The sequence below is a fragment of the Pavona decussata genome, unplaced genomic scaffold (assembly GCF_977016875.1).
Source record: "Pavona decussata unplaced genomic scaffold, jaPavDecu1.1 SCAFFOLD_102, whole genome shotgun sequence".
NCBI classification, from domain to species: Eukaryota; Metazoa; Cnidaria; class Anthozoa; order Scleractinia; family Agariciidae; genus Pavona; species Pavona decussata.
The window spans coordinates 1,261,760-1,284,113 of record NW_028145517.1 but is presented as its reverse complement, the minus strand read 5'-3'; the positions used below and the strand labels follow the sequence as shown (position 1 = coordinate 1,284,113).

Sequence of the window (22,354 nt, the reverse complement as noted above, 5' to 3'; positions counted from 1 at the left end):
TAGAAAAAATACGAGAAAACAAATACATAATGTAAAAAAGCTAAGCTCTTGGCATTGGCAAGCCGGATTGCCGGAAGCCATCTTGAATTTGGAGAAAAGACTGGGGCAAAACTGTTATATCTCTCCCCAGTTTCCTCGGTATTAGATTAACGCCTGGGAGAAATTTGCATTGAAATGTTATGGAGGGAGAGGAAATTATTTCCCTCTCGATAATTTAGGTTTTATCAAACTACTGTTTAAACCTGCAACACTAAAATGTTGGGGAATTACTACTTTGCTATCGTTGGTCACCACGACAATCCAGTCTTTGAAATGGAGTTCAATCCACCGTTGAAAACTATGGATTCCTCGCAGGGTCGGGACCAAAATTACAAGGTTGTAAGCTATATATTACCAGTTTAAGTTTGAACTTGAATTTTAAACATTACGCACTTTATTTTGGATTCTGAAATAGCTGATATATTTTTGGTCATTTTTCTTTCGAATCGAATGCACTATCTAGAACGCAGAAATTATCAGTTAATCCAAACCAATAGCTAGGTTGATTAATTTGAGATAATAATTGCCTGGGTTCATTATGATTTTGATTTTAAATTGAGTTTGTTTGATTTTTATACATTTTTTTAAGAATTCATAGTTATCCATTCTCAAGTACATCTGTCTGATATAATGATTATATCAGACAATACAATTATTGTTCTTTTCATTGTTAAATTTTGTTTACACATGATTGCATTCATGAGCTTTTAAGCTTTAATATTTTTAATGCATAAAACAAAAAAGTATGTATTGGGTATACATATCATTATTATTATTAAATTATTATTTTAGTCGTCATCATCATCAATTTTTGTAACCATTATTGTCACACAAGGAATAGATTTTCAGTGGAATATTTCTAAGGATATTTATTAAGCAGAAGTCTGTTCAACTCAAAGGCAATGTATCTTTTTTTGCCCAATGAGCAACTTTCCAAGTACTTTTTTAAATGCTGTTACCTTTTTCAAATTGGTGAACTCTGAGATTTTCCTAAAAGTGATTGATTAAATTCTGTCGTAAAGCTTTTAATTAGTCATGTAACTTAACAACCAACTTTTGTGACTAAACAAACTTTGAATCTTTAGAGAGATGATCACAGACATCTCAACCAATTTATTGCACATGCTGCTTTGGATCTTGTTGATGAAACCATGTGGACTACAACTGGCATGTAAGTGTCTTTACATGAAATGAAATGAATTTAATATATTTTTTTTTTTGCAAAAATTTATTGGCTTTGACTTTTTGGTTTTGTTATGCATTGAAATAAGCCTGACTAATTTAGCTCTAGTATAAAACTCCTGTGGAATCAGCATCAATTAAATATGAATTGTTAGTCAGCCTAACTTTAAATTTGAGCCACATCATCATCATTATCATTTACTGGATCAGGGCCCAGTTGTTGGAAAGCCGATACAGGTAACAGCTAATCCCCGATTAAAAATTATCGAGGTTTTTGATCTCGCTTACTAAAAATGTTTTTAAAAGCTATTCCTAAGCTTGCGGTATAGAAAAGTTTAAGTCAAAACTGAGGAACAAAAATCTTTTTTAAGAGTCTTAATTGATTAGGATTATCTTAATCGGGCTTTGAACAACTGGGCCCAGGAAGGCAGCTAAGAACAGTGAGGCATTTTGTTTGAATAGTGAGTTCAAAAGTTCATGCAAAGTTTGTTTGAATATTGAGATATTGATTAATGTGTTTACTAACTTCAGCACTTCAATTTTATCAAAACAGGTATTTAAAGCATGTTGACAAGTTCAATGAATGGTTTGTGTCTGCTTTCGTTACAGCCTCTGATATCCTTTCTGGATTTTTGTAATTTAGTCAAGATTGCAAAAACGTTGTTATAATACAGTGTACCTGTAATCTGAGCCTGCTCCTATATAATTTATATTCAGATCTGTCTGGAGTCTGGACTATTTTGTACATGTGGTATTTGTGTCAAACTTAATCTCTGATGTTTTCAAAACAAAAATAATCCCCTTCTGTGTCACTCAAAAGTTCCCCCTAAACTAGAAAGTAAAAAACAACAATAGGACACAGGTATATTCAGAAAAAAGAAATATTTTTTCTCCCAAGTCAGGCGTGGATCTAGGAAAAACGGTGACCGATTTCCGAAACAACGAGTGCGGAAGGCGCAAGCTTCTAGGGGGGTCCGGCATGCTCCCCCAGGAAATTTTGTTTTATTTTAACTCCAGGAACAGTAACTGTGGGAGTTTTGAAACCTACCATTGTTTTTAGTAAAATAATGTTGCTTTTATATTTTTTTTACCTTAACTGTTTTAAAGTAAGAGATTTATGATGTTACACGATGTGAGAAATGATGACGGGATCAAGAATTTCTTCACTGAAGTCTATGAAATATATATCAAGGTAACCTTATATTCATTTAATCTCACTGACATATAACTATAACAAAATCCTTTTAATTTATCTGATTGGCTATCAGTAACCATGATTTGAGTATCAACAACAAGACAGTGTATGTATCATATCCAAGTTATTGGATAGTATGAATGTTATTAGTGATATTGATAAATGTCATTATCAGGTCAGTTGCATTTGAATGAGTTCTTTTTTATGAATGTCAGAATAAAATTATTACTGTCCTAAAGCAAAATGTACCTGGATTGCACCCAAGTGGGAATTGCCTGATTTTGTCCTTCAAGTATTTTTATTTTATTTGTTTTATTTTATTAGCTTTGCCAACAGATAATACGTTACAATAATTTCATCAAAAATCTTATCTCTCATAGAATTTTTGCCCAAAAAGCTTATGTTGTCCATGTCATCATTTTGCTTTTTTTTTTTTTTTTTAATTTTAGGTAATCATGAACCCATTTTATGACATGAACAGTAAGATTGAGTCGCCCAACTTTGAGAGGAAAGTTCAGGTCGCAGCAAAGAAGCATCTATTACCTTGAGCAGTGGGATGCCATTGTCAGGGTCTGCCTAATGTGTAAGCCAGCAAGCCATGCAAGTCATGCGAGCGAGCAAGCAGGAAGATATAAGGAAACAATCCATAATTCTGACAAAGAAAATGCTGTTCAAGGCTGATTGTTTTAAATGTCTACGTAAGAGAAAAGGTTATGAAAATGAAAGCACTAAAAGGCTAAGGATCAACAATGGCACTCATTGGATGCCAAAGTTTCAAACACACCCTTGGTTGGAGATTTATTTGACCTGTCTTCAAAAGGTGAAAAACCCCAAATCGCTTTATATTGAGATCAATCACAAAATGTTCTGTTTTCAAATGTGTTATGACCAGACTAACTCAGGGGCATTTGTAAGTGAACAAAACTCATCAGAAAGGATCGTATAGCTCTACGTAATGTAATATTTCTATTTTACAACAATATCCATATTACATGTATGTACAATGACATACGTTTGAGCATTTTCAAAAATTTATCTTTGGCTCCTATGAGTTGCATGGCATGTACTGTGACTTGCATGGCTCGCTGGCTCTCACATGAGTAAAACTCCTATTGTCAGGCATATTGCATGGTAAGGGGGAGGGGTGTAAATTGTTAAGTTGTTGACCTTGTTTTTTTAACCTTTGTCAATAACATCAGTCTGAATAACACTTGTAAAGGAATCAGCTTTAAAATTTGGAATTTTTAAATTCAAATCATGTGCTTTTCCATTGAGCTAAGCCGTTTACCATACAGTGGTATGATTAAAGGTAGTTTACAAAATACCACATTCAAAGAGTAGTCGAGATGGTATTATTGAGAGACTTGAAATATTTGTTGCTGTTGCTCTGAGCGCCTTCGTTCGTAGGTGCCTTTTATTGGACAGTAGTGAAACAATCGGGGCAATGTTTGCTAGTTAAACTTCCATTTTTTAACCCCGGCAGGTTAGCTGAAAAGTGCAGTCTGATTGTCCTAAGCTACCCTGCTAGCAGAGGTCTCTTTCTGGCAAATCTTTCAGCATGTACGAAGCCGTTCGCGTCTCTTGTATTTCACGTAGTCAGCTTGTTTACTTCCTCTCGGGGAAGTATATAAGCCGACTACGCGAAATATATACGAGAGACGCGAACGACTTCGTACATACTGAAAGACTTCACTTGCCAGAAAGAAACCTCTGCTAGCAGGGTAATCCTATTACTATCAGCTCGCCTGTGTAGTCAGGCAAGTCTTGATGTCATTTGGCTCAAAGAATTCAAAGAGACATAATTTGTTTTGTTTTTTTTGAGCGCTTGGTGATTCACGCTTTTTCGTGTCCAAATGAAGACCATCAAAATGATTTCTCGTTTACAAGTTCATGAAAATTTAAGCTTCAGAAAAGGAAAAATAAAAATCTTTATCCATGATAATTATCGTTTATCGTTCTCTTCTTTGCTTTACTTTGTAAATGAGAATGTAAACGGTCTGGAGTTTATTTAGTTGTTTGAATCCCAACGAAGCGGCAAAAAACCTTAACACACACCCAAAAACAAACAAGCAAACGGACATGTACAAACAGACAAACAAATAAACTCAACGCAATAGGATCCGAAAGCTATAGGATAGATGGCGAAACTAATGCAGGCTGAAAATATAATTTTTTTCAAATTAGCGAAAGTCCTAGTACATGAATAATAATGACGAAAATTGGACAAGAAACCGCCTTTGTGTTTATTGAATGAATGAATGAACGAACGAACGAACGGACGAACGAACGAACGAACGAACGGACGGACGAACGGATGGACGGACGAACGAACGAACGAACGAATGCCGCACATATCACCAAGTCTCATGGCGGTTTACATTAATATTTTCTTTGGGGGGAGATCGAACGTCAGCGAAATGTTCGAGCTTGCGGTTGTTTTAGTTATTGATGCTTTTGCACCGAGAAAGTTCCGTTTGACAAGAGAATAACTCAGCCCGGGGGGAGGGGGGTACTCCTCAGAATTTTTGGTGTGGGTGTGTGGCTCGGTTCCCCAAACCCTGACTCTATTTCAGACCAAAATATGTAATCTTCTGGTACCCTTTTCAGACCTGGCCTCTAATATTCAGACCTGGGGTGAGTTGCATAAAATTTAACGTCGGGCGAACTGCTAACGCCAGACCTTCACCCCAGTCACATTCACTATTTTAACGTCTGACGATAGCATTTACGCCCGCCGTTAAGTTTTATGCAACTCGTCCCAGGTCTCTAGAATCCATACCCGTTTTTGTAAAATCCATACCTGTTTTCAGACTTTCAGACCAAAATGGTTAAAATTCATACCCTATTTTAAACCAAAACGGCTCAAAAACCAAACTCTTTGGCGCCACAAATACCCATATAGCTAATATGGGGAAGTACCAGCATCCGGGAACTCGAGACACACCTCACACCTTGAGGACAACATCCAGTGAATAGGTGTACTGTAATGATTCGATTTAGGGCTCTTGTTCCAATAAGCGCCCGTCCTCATTGCGAATTGCCCTGATTCCGATAAGCGCCCCCTATCCGAGTAAAGAGCATCTCCTTTAGTACACACTTTTTAATAAGAACGACCTTTTAGATAGGAAACGATTCTGGGGAGTTTAGCAAAATTTCAAGAATTTTACGAACCATTTACAGGCTGAGTGTCGGTTGAGAACGTCTTTAGCTTTACCATTTAAAATGAGCAGTTTTAAAACGGGTAAAATAAAATATCAAACTTCAGTCTATACAGTCCACTTAGAAAATCCCATTAGTACGAATAAAGAGGATGGGTTCCTGGTCACGTACGCCGGCATTGATTTATTGAACCAACAAAAGTGCCCGCGTGGAGCACTATTCCTGAGCACCCACTCTTAACGCACCCTTATCTTGTCTCTAATGCTAAGTTCACGTTGGCTTGTTCCTTAGGAAACCTCCACTGTTGAAATAAGTTAACGTTAAATTGTTGAAACTACAATCTTAATTACATTTTGTTGGAAATCATGGAAATAACATTTCTGTGTCGCCGAACAAAACAGGATTTGATTATCACTCATTTTATCTTTTAAATGTCCGGGCGCCGCCATGTTGGATTTCATGACGTAATACGGTTGCTCAGTTGTTTCGCACAAAAGAGAACTTCCCCCTACGGACAATAGCGGCAACCATATGACGTCACAAAATCCAAAATGGCGGCGCGAGGGAAATTTAAAAGTGAAAATAGACGATAATCTTATCTAATTGTTAGCATACTCGAATGTTATTTCTACTTTTCAAACTAAAATTTAGAATTTAGTCATTTACAACAATTTAACGTCAAGCGCTAATTTCTACGTCGCGTTCTCTGCCAAAGGGATCTTTTGACGTCTCTCATCGTTTTATCTTTGGCGATTAAGAGAATATTAGTAGTCCCCAGTGCCCCCATAAAAGCAAACATTATGGAACCCATAATGTTATTTTTGTCGCGACATGGTGCGCGCGTGATAATTCGTTGAGGTCATCGATGCTAGGTACCAAGATTGCGTTAAGTCTAACCAATGAGGTGTTAGGGCGGTTCTGACGAGGTTTATAGTCAAGATTCCTTGTTAAAAGCGTCCTTCCTTCCCTTGGCCATCAGTGTGTTCATATCAAGGACAAGTTTTTTCCCGCCCCCTCCCCTTTCGCTCATTTTCGCTTTTAAATGTCCGAGCGCCGCCATGTTGGATTTCATGACGTAATACGGTTGCTCAGTTGTTTCGCACAAAAGAGAACTTCCCCCCACGGACAATAGCGGCAACCATATGACGTCACAAAATCCAAAAAAGCGGCGCAAGGGAAATTTAAAAGTGAAAATAGACGATAATCATATCTAATTGTTAGCATACTCGAATGTTATTTCTACTTTTCAAACTAAAATTTAGAATTTAGTCATTTACAACAATTTAACGTCAAGCGCTAATTTCAACGTCGCGTTCTCTGCCAAAGGGATCATTTGACATCTCTCATCGTTTTATCTTTGGCGATTAAGAGAATATTAGTAGTCCCCAGTGCCCCCATAAAAGCAAACATTATGGAACCCACAATGTTATTTTTGTCGCGACATGGTGCGCGCGTGATAATTCGTTGAGGTCATCGATCCTAGGTACCAAGTCTAACCAATGAGGTGTTAGGGCGGTTCTGACGAGGTTTATAGTCAAGATTCCTTGTTAAAAGCGTCCTTCCTTCCCTTGGCCATCAGTGTGTTCATATCAAGGACAAGTTTTTTCCCGCCCCCTCCCCTTTCGCCAGCCAACGGGTTATTACTGTTTCTTTGTCTACTAGTCAATATATGTTAGTGGCGTTGTTTTTCGCCCCACGTTTGTTAATTAAGTTTAACCGTTTACATTTATTGCGGTGTTGTTAGTTTTAGCCTTAATAAACCTGCCACATCCGTGGCCAGATTTATCCAACACAGTTGTGTGATTTCAGTACTCTCGGTTGCGTGAGACCTACCAAAGTAATTTATCACGGAGCTCACATTTAGCGATCTTTAGCTGGTCTAACAGGCAAATGTCGCGACATAAAAATCGTTTTGAAAAATCTCTATTGATTCGTCTGGCTAAACTCGAATCAAATTTCATACTAAACCAGGATTAGCTTAATCGTACTTTGAATTAATGGGCCTCGGGTAGCTAGCTAATTTCGGCTTCTTAGTGTAGAAAGCAGTCGCTAATATAAAATGCACGAAAACTCTGTGGAAATGGGAGTTTTAATTTGTGTTTTCACAGCAAATAGTCAGAAAAAACAGCGGGAAATACACTTTACTTGTACAAATTTGCCGAATGTAGGTAACCATAAAATATGACATCACAGATCTATTTTAAAAGGAACCTCTCGCTTAAAAAGGAAATTAAAGTATTGTGCTTAAAAACACCAAATGGGTCCCATAGCATTTTCGGGTCGGTCTTCAATAATGCAGAATCACATCATAACACAACAGATTATTACCGTACGCTAAAAGACATTTAAAGTAAATTCAAATTAGAGGTCAAAAGTAATCATATTGTTTATGACATGTATGGTTTAATTGAAATAAGTCTGAAAATAAGTCGAATGTTCCTGACAACAAAAAGGCCGTGCTTCATGGATTGTCAACACAGTTGAATAAAAAAAAGTTGTTGTAAAAATTTCAATTAAATTTATCGCTAGATAAACACTTTGGTAAAACAGATGTCGCGGTAATTAACTCAAATTCAGTTGAAAACTTGTTATCCTACGCACACTCTAGCAAAAAAGAGTTTATCTTAGCTCAAGCTAGGATTACAGGAGAGTAAATGGACCTTTTTGTCAATACCGTGATATTTCTTTCGTAAATAAATTGCAATCTAAGCCAAACGCGAATGATTTTAACGCTTGGGCAGTGAAATAAAATTTAAAAGCAGATTTTCAAATAGCGTTCAGCCGTTAGTGGGAAATGGCCAGGTGAAGATATAAAGGGTATTTCTACAGACTTTAAGACCTTTACACCATTTTCTTTTGAGAACGGAAAGACATGCTTAAAATTGAAAGCGATGCAGCTTTGTTTAATAAAAATTACTTGTTTCAATAGCAGTGCAACGAAGCCATTAATGAGTATGAATGCCCAGGATGGAAATTAAGTAAGTGGAACCAAACAGCTATCAGTCTTTTCAAGTTCTTTGCTTGTCTGGTAAAAATCGGTTTAAATTAATTCTGGTTTGCTCTCTCTTCGAGAATCCGATATGAGTTGGATATTAAGGGGTTGTTTTTTAATTACATGGAGGGAAGACGGATCCTAGCACTAAGAAGATCCTAGAAGGTGGATTATCATAGCGCCATATGTTTTCTGTATTCAGTTTACATGCAAAAGGTTGTACTTGGCCCTAGCGCTAGGATCTTTCTAGCGATGCAAACTTCCTAGCTGAGATATAAGAAGGTCCAACCGCCAGTAAGATCCTAGAGCCACGTATACTACCTTCGCTCGAAAGGTCCTAGTACTAGGGACCAAAAAAAAAATGGCGGCGGCCGGGGATTCAGCTGCTAAAGGTCGATATTTTTTTCTTCTTTTCCTTCTCCACCCCGACCGAAATCTCTGCATGTAGACCAAATGAAAATATATTTCGCCTTCTAGGATCTTTCTGGTGCTAGGCAACCTCGTTCCCATGGCTTTTCCCTTGTAAGATTGGGAGGGGCACTGGGAACGAGGTTGGTTATTTGCTCATAAAACAGGCCTCTGGAGCCAGGGTAGTAGCTCAAGGTCCGCGGGAGGGCGCTTATTAAGGATGGGGCGCTTAAGCTAAGTTTTATTGACCTAATAAGCACTTTAACCCAATCTAGACCGAGCTTTTCTTGTCTTCTTCAGACCGATGGTGGCCGAACAAGCGAAACTGAGCGAGAGAAGACTGGAGAACTGGCGTGAGGCGCCTCTTCCCATTTCTCCACTCGGCCGGTTCGCTCTCTTGAGAAAGGACCAGCCAGCAGTCTATCCCCGCCGCCTGCGAAGATTTCAGGATCTAAATAAAGCTCCATTTATAGGTGCGTTCACACTTGGTGCTATTCGCGGGCACACTGTCCGAGTACCAATACAAATCTGTCATCTGTACACATCCAGCACCCCAAAACATTTTTGGCACCTTTGTAATTTTAAAATGAAAAATCAGATCAAACATCTCTTGGTATCGTAGTGGCAAATCCAGACGTTTAGGTAAGTGAGGGATTCGCTCTCGAATATTTGACCTACCTCTATTCGTATCCTTGGCTCTACGGGCCTCAGTTTTGGCCGTCTACAAAAGTAATAGGGGTGGGGTGGGGGACGAGCTGCTCCCCTAACTTAGCAGTGGTTTTCTATTGAGTGTCTAAAGTAATTCGCGTCTGATTTGAATTTGGTTTAGAGCGGTTTTCATCTGAGTGTCGAGGGTAATATTGCGTTTGCTTTGGCTTTGCACTACTACGCTCTGTGATTGGTTAACAAAACTCGCGCCACCTTCTCAACCGCACGCGTTTTCCCGCGCTTGGCGCCAGTTACATGTATTTGCTTCGAATTTTGATTGGCTCAGTGTGTTGTATACATCTGTTGCGATTTGCCAGAGTAATTACTTTGGTTTTGGTATTAATACAATAAATTCGAAACCACCCTTCTATGCTCTGTAGGAGCCCATGACTGGGCTGGCCCCTGGTACTGTGATTGATTTGCAAAACCGGCGCCACATTTCGGCCAATTATAAACAAAACCTAAACCAGGCGTGACTTAACTCGATCGCAAGCGTTTTCCCGCTCTTGGCGCTGGTTACCTGTGTTTGCTTTGGGTTCTGATTGGCTCGTTGCCCTCTTGACGAATGTTCTGATTGGTTAGAGTGCAAAAAAAACTTTGCACTTAGCCTCGCTTTCATAATGAGGTTCCAAGGAACTCGGGAATGGCCTAGTCATCGTTTCTTTCTTGTGCGCGCAAGGTTCATGCTTGACGCAGATCATGCACCGGGCCTAAACCAATCGTTAGCTTTGAAATACATTATGATAATAATGTGTGCGTGAGTTTGGCGCATGGAAGATACGACGTACGGTTCAGAGTCGCTCCATTGTCGTATTATGCGACAACGTCTACCGTATCTTGCAATTTTGACGAAATCTGTTGAACCATGTCGATATAGACGCCCTCTCTGTGTCAAACCACTGCCGTGCTACTTGGTGCAGCGTTTGAAATCTAAGGGATCTGAATCGGCGTAAAAGACAGTACCGAGCTTACGCAATAGGATGGCTGAAGTAGCCCTGCGAGCTATCCACATGTAACCAGCGTGACATTTAAGTATTACACAATTTGGATTGTAACTTACTTAACTGTTATTATTTTCTAGCCGTAAACCATGCGCAGGCTGTCAGGTGTCACGCTGCAATTTAAATGCCAGGCGCGTGCTTCACACGCGAACAAACGCCATTGTCCTTTGAACAATTCAGTGAAGATGACGAATCGGCTTAATTACTCAACCGCGTCTACAATCAAAACCACAATCAAATAAGTTCGAATATCGAAAATTTTGGAGTCATTGCAAGTTGAGGTGATGGATAACAGAGAAAAGAAAATTTAGAATTTAAATCCAGGCAGAAAAAATAAACTTACACCATTTTGCGCAAGACGAAAAAAGAAACAACAAAAAACCTGCAAAAACAAATTAAACAGGTTTATCCCTCGGTGATACCTTTAAGCTTGTGGTGCCATTGAAATACAAATATTTCTTCCCCCGCCTTTATAGATTGTATATATACATTTGAAATTTAAACCGCAATTTGGATAACTTAACCCCAATAGTTATAACTCAGATGTTGCGAAGCATTTAATCCAAACGCTAGAAAAACTGGAGAAAAAAAATCACGACAAATAAGCCCAATGAAAACACAAACAACATTATAATATATTTTTATATAACTTTGAGGTTTACTTTGAGTTGCGAATAGCCTCAAAGGTGAAAGACTGTGAATTCGAATTTATTAGTGACTTGAATTGTGTTCGATGCAAGTGAATACATAAATTAAGCCTTACTGTGATAAACAGAGTCCAGGCAGTTCTTACAGTAAAAACTGCGAATCCCGAAATCAACAAGAAAACTTTGATTTCTAAGAAGATGTTCTTTATATGCTTGATTTGAATAATTTTGAAACGTACCTCCGGGCGGCACCCTTTAAACTTATTGTTAAAAATTGATGCTGAATTCGCAGTGCAGCTTTTTTCACGTTCCTTTTATCTTGTTGATAGCAAACCGTTACTAAAGTAATTATCTGTTTTGACGCCGCTCTCTAAGACACATCTATACTGCCTATATTAAAAACGGAAAATCGCCCAAAAACGATTTCCTTTTCGCTTATTAGAAATTAATTTAGATATGCTTCACGCTGAAATGCGCGCTCTTTTGGAGTGAAAAAAGTTAAATTGGAAATGAACAAAAATCAGGCTTTTAACGCAATAAGCGATTGCGCATGAACAAAAGAAAACTTTAACTAGCATATGTATTGAGTCTATTGTTGATTAAAATCAATCAGAAGACAATCAGGCCCCCGATAAAAGGGCTAATACGTTTGTTAAATGCTCCATTCGCCACTAATTTAGCGTACAGTACGGACAACCAGAAAACGAGCAACATGGAGTTACATTTGTCGGCCCACGATGACATTCACATCAAGCGGCCTCTAAACTCGTTCATGGTCTGGGCCAAAGAACGAAGGAGACAAATGAACAGGGACAACCCAAAAATGCGCAACGCAGAGATTAGTAAGATTCTGGGCGAGGAGTGGAAACAGCTGTCGGACGATGTGAAAAAGCCGTTCATCGAAGAAGCGATTCGCCTGAGGCGACAACACAAGATCGATCATCCGAACTACAGATATAGGCCGCGCAGGAAGAACCGCTTGGAGCCAGGCAGCGGAGAGATGGTGCACAACAACGATGCATACCGCCAGCCGTTTGCGCTGTACCCGAACGCTCGTCCCACGTCGTCTGGATTCCTCACACATTCCCTGCAGCCAGATTACAAGGCCGCCATGTTCACACCACGGTACAGCCTTGACAAGCATGGTTACGCAAGCGAGCACATTTCAAAGGCAGGCAACGCTTCGGCGAGTTACATGCCGCCTTTTCCCGTGCGTCCATCGGACGTCCCGTCCTGGAACGGGTACCTGTCACCCACGACATCGCCGTATTACTTCGAACCATCTCGCTTCCCTATCCCGTGCGAAAATCCTGTTCGAGGAACTATCCATCCAGGAAGTATACCCCAACCAAGAGAAAAGCTGACAAGCCCGGCAACACAGAGTATGACCAGGAATCATTCAAGTTGGCCGTATTTTGCCCTGAAGGCTGAACTGCAATATGCGTAAGAAACGTTTGGTTTTTGTTCAAAATACATGCGGAACGATTTTTTTAAGTGACTCTAATAGCATCATAAAAACAACATAGTGTACAGTTTGTTTTTCTTTTAGAAAGTTTTTTATTTGTGCAGTGTAAAAATAATTTTTTTAGACTTTTAATTTCAGTATGCTTTTCTAGTAAAACATTGACTCGATGTTGCTTGGTATGTATTTTCTCGTTATTCCTTGTTTGTTTAAATAATAAAGATTGAATTGCGTTTCATCAAAACGTTGAATTTTCTGTTTGCATTGCTCTTGCGAAATCGACCGGATAACGGTAATTATACTTTTTTTTTGACAATGCTGTCTAAGCGAAATCCTAACGTCTGACAATTGTATTCAATCATTACTAAGCGCAGAAGAAGCGGATTCTACTAATGCCTTTAACACTGATCAATATCTGTAGTTTGGAAAATAAATCGCTTGGATCATAATCGTCATTTCCCGCTTGACCGTGCAAATATGATATAAATCGAAGTAGTATCACGTAATTTTCAATTTGCACTTTTCTATTCTCAACGTGTGAAAATCATCGCCAAGCGTGTGAACTTTTATCTGCTCTAACCCATTGCGCAAATTTTGGTGTCAAAAATCTTTGTCCAAAACAATTCGCCACGTGGTTTTATTGTACAACTGGGTGTTATCCAGCGCACCTCCATGAAATTGAAAGGTTTCCTTTCTATTAATCCAATGCCGAAAGCCAGCTTTCAGCATTATATTTGAAAAGGCTTCTTTTCGCTGGAAATTTTGTGGGTTTCAATTTATTTTCCGGTGCGAAATGTATATTCATGAAACGCTCGGCCGGTTTCGCGAGTGTTTATTTACGCATTGCTGAGCGCTTATACGACCACTGATTGATAAAATTTGGCGGTTTACAAGCTCACTTAAAATATGAAACTAACAAAAAACACCTCGTTATAGAACGATTGCCGATGTGGGCTTGAAATGTTTAATACAATCAAAGAACGCACAAAAAGCGGCTTATACAAAAGTTTTATGTCGCTTACGCTTGTTAGAGGGAGATTAGCATTAATCTTGTGCACGGAAGGCAAATGATGCGAAAATGAGACGAGAACCACCTCTTTTTTACGAAGCAGTGATTTTTAAATTTACGATGTAATCTAATTTGAAGGCAACGGTTTCCTTGACCAGGAAAAACTTAAAAGTTTTGTGTCGTAATGGTGATATTTATGTATGCATGACTGGCAGGACTTGAGAGTCCCATCTCTGAAGAGCCAAACGAAATCTTTTGTTTGTGTGTTTTGTCGATGGGCAAAAGCAGAATTTCCTTTAAAAACAAAACAGGCTCTCACAAATGACACAAGCGTCGCAGATGACAAGAGTATGGGAAATATGAAACAGATTTACACGAATTTAGTCAACGCGAAATGTTTAAACGGTTGAAACGCTTCATTGGCGAGGTACCATTTTTAGCTTCAATTCTTGAACACGACGCTAACGGATTTTTAATGTTTTCTTTAAATATTTCAACCGAAAACAAAACAACTTTCAAGCACCTGGCGAACAGATTTGCTTATAGTTTATCACAAATGAGTGCTTCTTCAATCTTTCGATATAGATCAAACAATTTTTTTTCGGCTGTGAGTACTGAGTGCATGAACATCAATCATAAATCAACAACCCATGAAACCAGGTCTATTTCTAAAAACGGTTACTGAAGTGTAAAAAATTTGCTTTTAAGTCGCTCGTAATGATCAACTACACAAAAATACACAAAAAAGGAGAACCTCATCTTGAAAAAGACTCTTTAAAACAAAATGCGCTGAAAAAGAGCACGTTTTAGAGTTTCCGTGCACGACTTGTTTTCCAGTAAACGACAATTTGCTGTGCTTTTTGTTGTGTTTTTGATGTAATATCATTCCGTTCTTAATAGACCTTGCGTCTCCATGTGGCCGCTTAGAATATGTTTTAATACTTCATTGTTTCTTCGAAATGGGTCAGATAATATATACCCCGGACATGAACGTAGAAAAACGTGGAAGAAACCTTGTTCTATTCTTCGGTTTTTTGACGGCTTTCACGCACATAAAATTCAAGAAAAATAAAGTTTCCACGACGACAAAAATAAATACGTTTTGATGTATCGATGTTGGATTAACGTTGTACACCACATAGGTAAATAAATCTGTCGATCAATATTCGAAATTTTATTTCGTGCAGATGTGTTTTAGCAGAAACTGAAAAATAACAGCAGAATACATGTGCTATTTCTGAAAGAAATTGTATAGAAGGTTTACTTTTACAAAAGATTTTTTCTTTCAAAATGGATGCAGTATAAAAAACAGTGTGTTAATGTCATTATAAAAGAAGGCCTCGTGTTGGCTTTAAATGATTTTTCTTTTTCTTTTTACTGAAGAGAAAATTTTTTTTTTCAGATGGGAAAATGGTGCACGCTGGATCGTGGGGCGATAATAAATAAAACTAACAACGGGCAAGTTGAAATGATTGTTTTTTGGTTGATATTAAATTGGTAGGCTTAAAATCGTTCACCAATACTCTAGCACCGAATTAATGTACGGTAAATAAAACCTTCTGGCCTTAAAAATGTATTAAGGTAACGTAATTTAGTATTAAAGGCCAAGAAGTTTCTGTCAAAGTCGGTTTGAACGGACTTCGTTCAATGCTAAAGGATAAGAGTGCAGTCGCTTTGTAGATTTCCCCTTTGCGGATTTTTGTCCATTTCTCTTGCAAGATTTAAGCTCGATTATATGCGGCAGCCTATTCAAATTGTTGCTTTGTTTTACACCCTCAAATGGCCTAATGTACATGGGCTTCGACTAAAGCTGAGTATATTAGTAGTTACCGAGATATCCGACATGAAAAGCACCGGATTTTATGTAGTGTTGTATGTAGTTATATATGTGGGGAAAGCTCAGCTTGTCGGGTTTCTGTCGATGTAACAGACAAATCTGTAAGAGCTGAACAAGACATTTGCGTCAGTACAGTGTTTACTTACTAGTATTTCGGTGTTTCACTAAGCAAATAGAACTAATTCAAGTAGGTGATATTGAATTCCAAGTTGTACTGAATTAATTTTGCTCATTTCAAGTGTTATGTTTATAAGCGAGACACCCACGCTGTACTGAGAGCATCGTTAGGTTAATATTAAGCGACAGTCTGCTCGCTTTAATCGTTGATACACGAAATTATAACATGAAAATGTGTAGAAACATAAGGCCCAAATGATAAACCATTTATTATCAGAAATTGAAATTTATACTAAGTCCTTTCTTCGATGCCCAGATTCAAAGCAAACATCGGAGTTTATTAAGCAGAATCCACTTTTTCCCAAAACAACAACATCAGTTTGACGTGAAGGGGTATTCAAAAATCCGATTTCTGATATTCCAAACCAGCTACCATCAACTCCTTGATGACCTTGATGCTGTTTGGGAAAAGCCTGGAAACGAGGCCGCTCTACCTCGTTTCCGGGGTGTCCCCTTGCTAATTGGGGAGGAAAGGGGTTAGCCCTGAGAACGAGGTTGATTTCGTTAAGTTTAACGTTTTTCCGTTTTCACCTCTTTCTGGCTTTTAATGTTACCTTCCAAGAAACGAGTAAACATTACAACTGTAATGGCATGTTTATGGGGATGGTTATTGTCCTCAAATTTCATATTTGACGGTAAAAGTTTAGGAATGCTCATTTTCACGTGCTAAAATTTTACCAGTATGATGTGTGACTCTCTACCTCGTTATCACCCATGTTTGAAATCAATTTACGGGCGTTCTCATTGGTCGAAACACGTCACGTGGTACATCGCATGACGCAATAGCCGTCGTCCAACTTGACATCCCTCTCCCGTTTTTTCTCAACAAGAAGGACGGTAATCACAGTGGGATAAAATCACGTAAATTGGCCGGCTCAAAAAAAATACAGGGGCAAGTAATGTAGAAAAATAGTACGGCAACGAGTTGACATGGACATTAATATTAAATCACATTTACTTTAATATTAGACAGACTAACAGAGGAATTTTTAAAATGCTCTTTTATGATAAATCCTGTTTTCTGATATAAGTGTTTATCAAACCGGGGACGACTTCTGGGGAAGGGGGAGGGGTGTACATTGAAATTATGCCTGTTTTTTGAAGACGGCGACAAGGTGGATTGAGTTCCATAAAGGTGTCCTCGAAGCATATTTTCCCATACAAATTACTGACACGCTACTGGGTCCAGAAACAATTTGTGGAACACCATATTGCAGTATTCAATTTCATGTACGTTTTTCTACCATAACTGAGGAGTTTTACTCCATTTGTCAACCTTATTAAACACTATTTACCCAAAAGTCACAGGAAATTAGTCTGATAGTAAATGTTTGCGTTTTTATGCTTTGTTATGATCTTACAACATTAACCTACACCCTTTAATGCACTGCAATTAAAAAACGTTTTTGAAACAATAACAGGGAGCTTAAGCAAGGACGACGGCGACGACAACGACAACGCCTCAAAATGAGCAAAAACAATCGCTTTGCACGTTCGTTTTACATTTTGGTACATTTCTTCGCTGTCCTCTGCAGAACAACAACCTGAAATGACCAAATTCTAGGTTTTGTAGAGAACGTGAGCACACGACGGTGATTTTATCATTCCGCTCTTTCTTAACTTGAACGCCACTCCTACCAATTTGGTTCCTGGATAGTTCGCCTTTTCTGTAGAAGTTGATTGAGTTGAAATAATTGCGAAGTAGCACAAAGTTATATTTTCAGGTGACGTTTGCCGTCTTCGCTGCTTAAGCTCCCTAATATCTCAATAATACCTGTGCGAAACATTAACACTGATAGTCCCATTATAAGGGTATTTAACTACAATATTTCCATTTCTACATTTTACAAGCACATATTATGACTACGACTTCTTGCAATTTGGCCCAAACGGTTTCCATATTAGAAATTCGTCGTCACTGCATGCGTTTCTTATGAATGGTGGAGATGTCTCTTTCCGACAGCTGTCCAGTGGCTGAAGCAGAAGACGGAACAGTAGTGGGAAAATCTCCACCTAAATTGGTAAAAATAAAAGAGTAACGTCTAGAGAAATAGTACAGATTCATTAAGCAAGATACCATGAAAATAATGCGCACAAGCACAACCAAAACATTCGAAGGATTCGAGATGCATCATCTCTTTGCAAGACTCATCCCGCGTTCCCCAATGCTTCCCTCTCGTTAAAGGGGAAGTATCATGGGGTTTTTGATATCTTTTGTTAAAAATGATGAAATAAGGACCTTCAATCAGCTGCCAAATAATTCTAGAATGACGAGAGGAAAGAAATCAACTCAATTCTTGAAAGGAACAACTCGTGATCTGTTCTAGCGCATTTTGGAAACAAAAATGCGAGAACTTGAAAAACATTAGTCTAACATGCATTTTTCAAGTTTCAATCAACTCCGACCTACTCTGTCTATGGCCAGAGGCACTAATCGACAGTTTTATTCCACTGGGGTGATAATTTATAACAAACTTGACAATTATTTTGTTGTTTCTGGTGACAGACAAACATTTGTGGGTTTTCAGTGAAATGACAGCAAATTTGCGTGACACTTCCCCTTTAAGTGTGACTTCTATGAGTTGTGATTGGTCGATTCACTGAGGTGGTATGTTGCAAGTCGTTGCATCGAACCGCTCCCTCCATGAAACACGCCTGCAGGGAATCCTGGTAGTTGTATCGATCTGAAATGTTATGCATGCACCTAACCTGCACCGGCGTCTTTTTGGGGGTATCCTGGCAATGTTACGTTTTTCAAATGAAATATCTCATGCATCAACGAATACCTCAGTAAAAAGAGGTTGAACTACACGTTTAACAAACGTTTCGGTAACAATGAATCACTGATCGCGCGTGGACTCATCATTACTCGCGTTAACTCAGCTCATCTAGGATAATATAATGTACTGCGGGCATGAGGCAACTGGGCTTTGTGCGTGTAAAACCAAAGGCCCGACTTTTAAACTACACTGAAATGAAGAAGATTTATTGAAAGGATCCCAGGCTTGATTGTGTTCGCGGTTTACTAAAAAATGGAGGCCATTTCTTACTTGCGCTAATAAAGTCCTCCTCAAAGTCTTCATCGTCTGTGAGCGGCGTGGTTTGTCCTGTGGTTGGAACTAAGAGTGAAATAACAAAGTGTAAGTTTTGAAAAGACGTTGAAGCAATTTTCACGCAACTTATATCTTTATTGCTTAACGTCACTGGAAAGAAAAATCTTGTGTTTTCACATTATGCTAAATTACAAACGACCTACCCTGGCAACCAGAGATTTGTTCACAGCGGGTTTGGCTTCCCTGAAACAAGGAGAGTTTCTTAAGATTAGCGCACTGAACTGAACATTGAACTAAGTCAGAAGCGGCTAAGCAACACTTCAGAGTGGCTTTTAGGCTCCGTTCCCCCAAAACAAATAAACAAACAAACAAACAAACGAACAAACAAACACATGACCCCACAAGCTATTAGCTTTGAAATTCCATCGTGTACAAATAAAGGTTGTATCATGTATGCATAACAAACACCAGTAACAATACAAAGAAAGAGAATCGCAGATTTCAAACGCAAAAACTGTTTATAATTCCAAGTCATTTTTAGAGCGACCTGCCCCGCTAGCAACGTCTTGCATGGCTGGTCGGGAGGACGAAAGAACGAACAACAACCCTAAAAAACAATGCAGTTCCAAGGTATCAGGGTCCAGTGAAAATAGAGCTTTTGAAATGTGCAGTTCTATTGCATTTTTAAAGGCAGTCCCACCGGTGCCTTCCTCTCGAGCCTCTCCAAATTAATGGTAAACGTAAGTCGCAAAAACTTCCCAAGAAATGTTTCAACACTAGGATTCATGCCCATCGTTCTAGAGATGATTACGTTAATAAATACTACGTTTTACCTGGCAGTGACATAATTCACAAGGTTCCTTTCTCCAAGAAGTTCCATCTGGCTTGAATTCCAGCTCAAAGATGCATCCTCGACTGTTTATACTCTGCTTCCAGACTTCAATGGAGGCGAGCTGAACAATGAAAGCAAATTTTTTAAAGGAAAACACGTTTGACTCATCAGCGGAATCACTAAGCCGAAAGTCAGACGAGGTAATATAAAGATTATGCGTTGACGGAAGATGCCACTGTACAGAGGTGGAGGGGGAGGGGGGTGGGGTGGGGAGGGAGGTTACGAGAACACGACAGCAACGCCAACGAGAACGTCGCTTGAAGTTGACGTTACTCGTACTACTTCGTGATTATTCCAATTCGTTCAACTTGTACAATGTGGCCGAACTATCCAGTCACAGAACAAGTGGAAACGACGTTCAAGCTGAGGCAGAGAATGAAAATTTACTGTCATGTCCTAACATTCTCCACAAAACCTTGAATTTGATCATTTCACGTTGTTGTTTGGCCGAGTACAACGAAGAAAGGTGCGAAAATTTATAACGCACGTGTAGGGCTTTTGTTTTTCTCATTAAATCCCATTTCGTTGTCTCGTTCTCGTTGCTGTTGCCGTAGTAACTTCTTAAACTTCCCACATTACAATTTCTATCCTGTAATATTTTAGCCCAAAAGTGTTTATTAGAATCATATATATTGTAATTTTTTTCTCAGACCACAAGTTTTTAGACTACAAGCGTTCATTGTAATTCATTACTTTGCTATAATGATTTTAGGTGTATACAGGGCCCCTCAGGATAACAGCCCCGTAGCTGATTGGGCCACCCTGTCTTAAATAAAGTTCACTTCACTTACTTACATTACGTACTATGCGATCTTCAGCGGTTTAATTGCTTACAGAGTGATTTATCTCTAGCTCGGAATGCCGAGCTCTCTGAGCGGGAGTCGCATGACAAGCCAATATTTCCCCACATCATGCTCCTAACGAGACCACTAACTGTAAGGATAAACCCCTTATTATTAAATACAAGTCGAAGTATTTACGATTGCAGTGCTAATTATGGACCCCACTGAAAAGTTTCCAAATAACTACACAAAAGGGACTTTAGTTCAACTCTCGTTGTGACCACAAGCTGAGGTTGTTTCTAGGTAGCCCCGAGTTCACCTCTTTGGCCAAGCTTGTGAAATATCAAGCAGGTCTGTCTCCTGCCAGCTTGGATTCTTCATAATGTTATCTGTTTAATTTGAATTAGAGAGGAAGTTCATAGAAGCCTAGATTAAAATTACGTTGAGGTAATTCTTGTTACCCTCACCTTATAAAGCGTTTATTATAAAACATTTCTAATAATTTCAAGGCTAACCGTTAGCTTGTTGCCAGTAGCGGCCTAGCTATATGTGGCCAAGATATCTCGTGTCATTGGAAATGATAACGTCACAAATGGTACAATATTCGTTCCTCTGAAAAGGGTCTTAAAAGGGCTCATCGAAGTTCAAGAGTTTTGGCTCCTTCAGCAGCGTTAGTAAGATCAAGTATTACATTACTGTACCTTTTTCTTTAGGTCTTCAACTGTCTGTATCAGCGATTCAAAGTCACTGCACGTGGGGCAATCTTGGAGAGAAAATTAAACGTATTTTTATGTGCTTTCTGAGCCTGGCAGACAGCAAAACAACAGAAGAACAACAAAACAATCGCTGCTCACAAAGCAGGCATTTTAATTCATAAGTGAATTTGAAACTTTGCAAATGGTTAAACTGAAATGACAAATGGATGCACTTACGACCGCATGTTTTGCCGTCCATTTGTAACTTGTAAGTTGGGTGACAAATACATTGGAAAGATCCGGGAGTGTTGGAACAGTTATGATGACAGCCTCCATTGTCCTATAATACAAGCCAATATTATATATAAGGTCTCATGAACTAGAGCCACAGGTAGGTCAGGCGAGCAGAACTTAACCTGCGAAGCAACTTGGAACACTTCTACCACCCGCTGGGTGGTAAGTTTGTCCATCACAGGAAACCCAGCATGAAGTGCCTACTATTATTGTTACTTCCCATGGATGGGATGTTAAACCAGCACAGGACAGCCGGCATGAAGTGACTCATTCCATCACAGGATACCCAGCATAAAGTGTCTAGGAGTATTGCTACTCCCATCCATGATGCTAATCCATCACAGGATACCCAGCATGAAATGACCTCGTTCATCACAGGACACCCAGCATGAAGTGACTAGGAGTATTGCTACTTCCTCATGGATGGGATGCTACTCCATCACCGGGTTACCCACAAAGACTACGTATGGCTCCAGCCACCGAGCATCAAATGGGATCGCAAGTTCTTAAATGAGCATGCGTAAATCATGCATGCGCCAGAGTTGACTGATTCAGAAGTAAAGAATTTAGTGGTACTTTCAAAACGGAATGCTAGCTACACAAATTTGTGATATTGGCCGAGGCGTAGAACACAATCATTGGCCTAACTAGCATGGTATGTTTCCCTACTAAATGAATTGAACGTTTGTTTCTTAACTGGAGCTTTCTACATTCCTTCCCTTCTCTTGGGGCATCTGTGTGCTTCTTCTCTTGGGGAATCTGTATGTGTTTTCAATGCAGCTTCAACGGGGTAAGAATTCCTGGAGGTAAACTTTCCCTTTC

The 22,354-nt window shown here is 39.0% G+C and overlaps 3 protein-coding genes and 1 long non-coding RNA gene across 5 annotated transcripts in view; 3 read left to right on the top strand and 1 right to left on the bottom strand.

The window, feature by feature from the left end:
- LOC146471519 (uncharacterized) overlaps positions 1–22,354 on the top strand; it is a 104,778-nt gene that overhangs the window by 43,868 nt on the left and 38,556 nt on the right. The gene's annotated exons all lie outside the window — the stretch shown is intronic.
- On the top strand, positions 143–3,745 carry LOC146471522 (trafficking protein particle complex subunit 2-like). Its single transcript, XM_085119987.1, has 5 exons — positions 143–375; positions 1,125–1,210; positions 1,775–1,836; positions 2,328–2,413; positions 2,866–3,745. Exons 1-5 carry the CDS (start codon positions 256–258, stop codon positions 2,962–2,964), a joined length of 453 nt encoding a protein of 150 aa, XP_084976113.1. The 5' UTR covers positions 143–255; the 3' UTR covers positions 2,965–3,745.
- LOC146471521 (transcription factor SOX-15-like) lies at positions 11,347–17,528 on the top strand. The gene has a single exon (XM_085119998.1). The coding sequence runs from the start codon at positions 12,044–12,046 to the stop codon at positions 12,776–12,778; it is 735 nt and encodes a 244-aa protein (XP_084976124.1). The 5' UTR covers positions 11,347–12,043; the 3' UTR covers positions 12,779–17,528.
- The window catches only part of LOC146471520 (uncharacterized), a 25,477-nt gene continuing 19,864 nt past the window's right edge, over positions 16,742–22,354 (bottom strand). For both annotated transcript variants that reach the window (XM_085119992.1, XM_085119993.1), the window contains exons 23-28: positions 21,476–21,578; positions 21,245–21,306; positions 19,703–19,822; positions 19,073–19,112; positions 18,867–18,935; positions 16,742–17,829 (exon numbers count right to left, since the gene is read on the bottom strand). In XM_085119992.1, coding sequence (XP_084976118.1) covers positions 17,732–17,829; positions 18,867–18,935; positions 19,073–19,112; positions 19,703–19,822; positions 21,245–21,306; positions 21,476–21,578 — 492 coding nt within the window. In that variant the 3' untranslated portion in view covers positions 16,742–17,731. The remainder of the gene's footprint in view (positions 17,830–18,866; positions 18,936–19,072; positions 19,113–19,702; positions 19,823–21,244; positions 21,307–21,475; positions 21,579–22,354) is intronic.

Excerpts from the sequence above, each read along its gene's own strand:
- LOC146471522 (XM_085119987.1), top strand. The coding sequence starts at position 256 with ATGTTGGGGAATTACTACTTTGCTATCGTTGGTCACCACGACAATCCA. Across the intron at positions 376-1,124 it reads GTCGGGACCAAAATTACAAG|AGAGATGATCACAGACATCT; the intron begins GTTGTAAGCTAT and ends TTGAATCTTTAG. Across the intron at positions 1,837-2,327 it reads TGCTTTCGTTACAGCCTCTG|GTAAGAGATTTATGATGTTA; the intron begins ATATCCTTTCTG and ends AACTGTTTTAAA.
- LOC146471521 (XM_085119998.1), top strand. The coding sequence starts at position 12,044 with ATGGAGTTACATTTGTCGGCCCACGATGACATTCACATCAAGCGGCCT.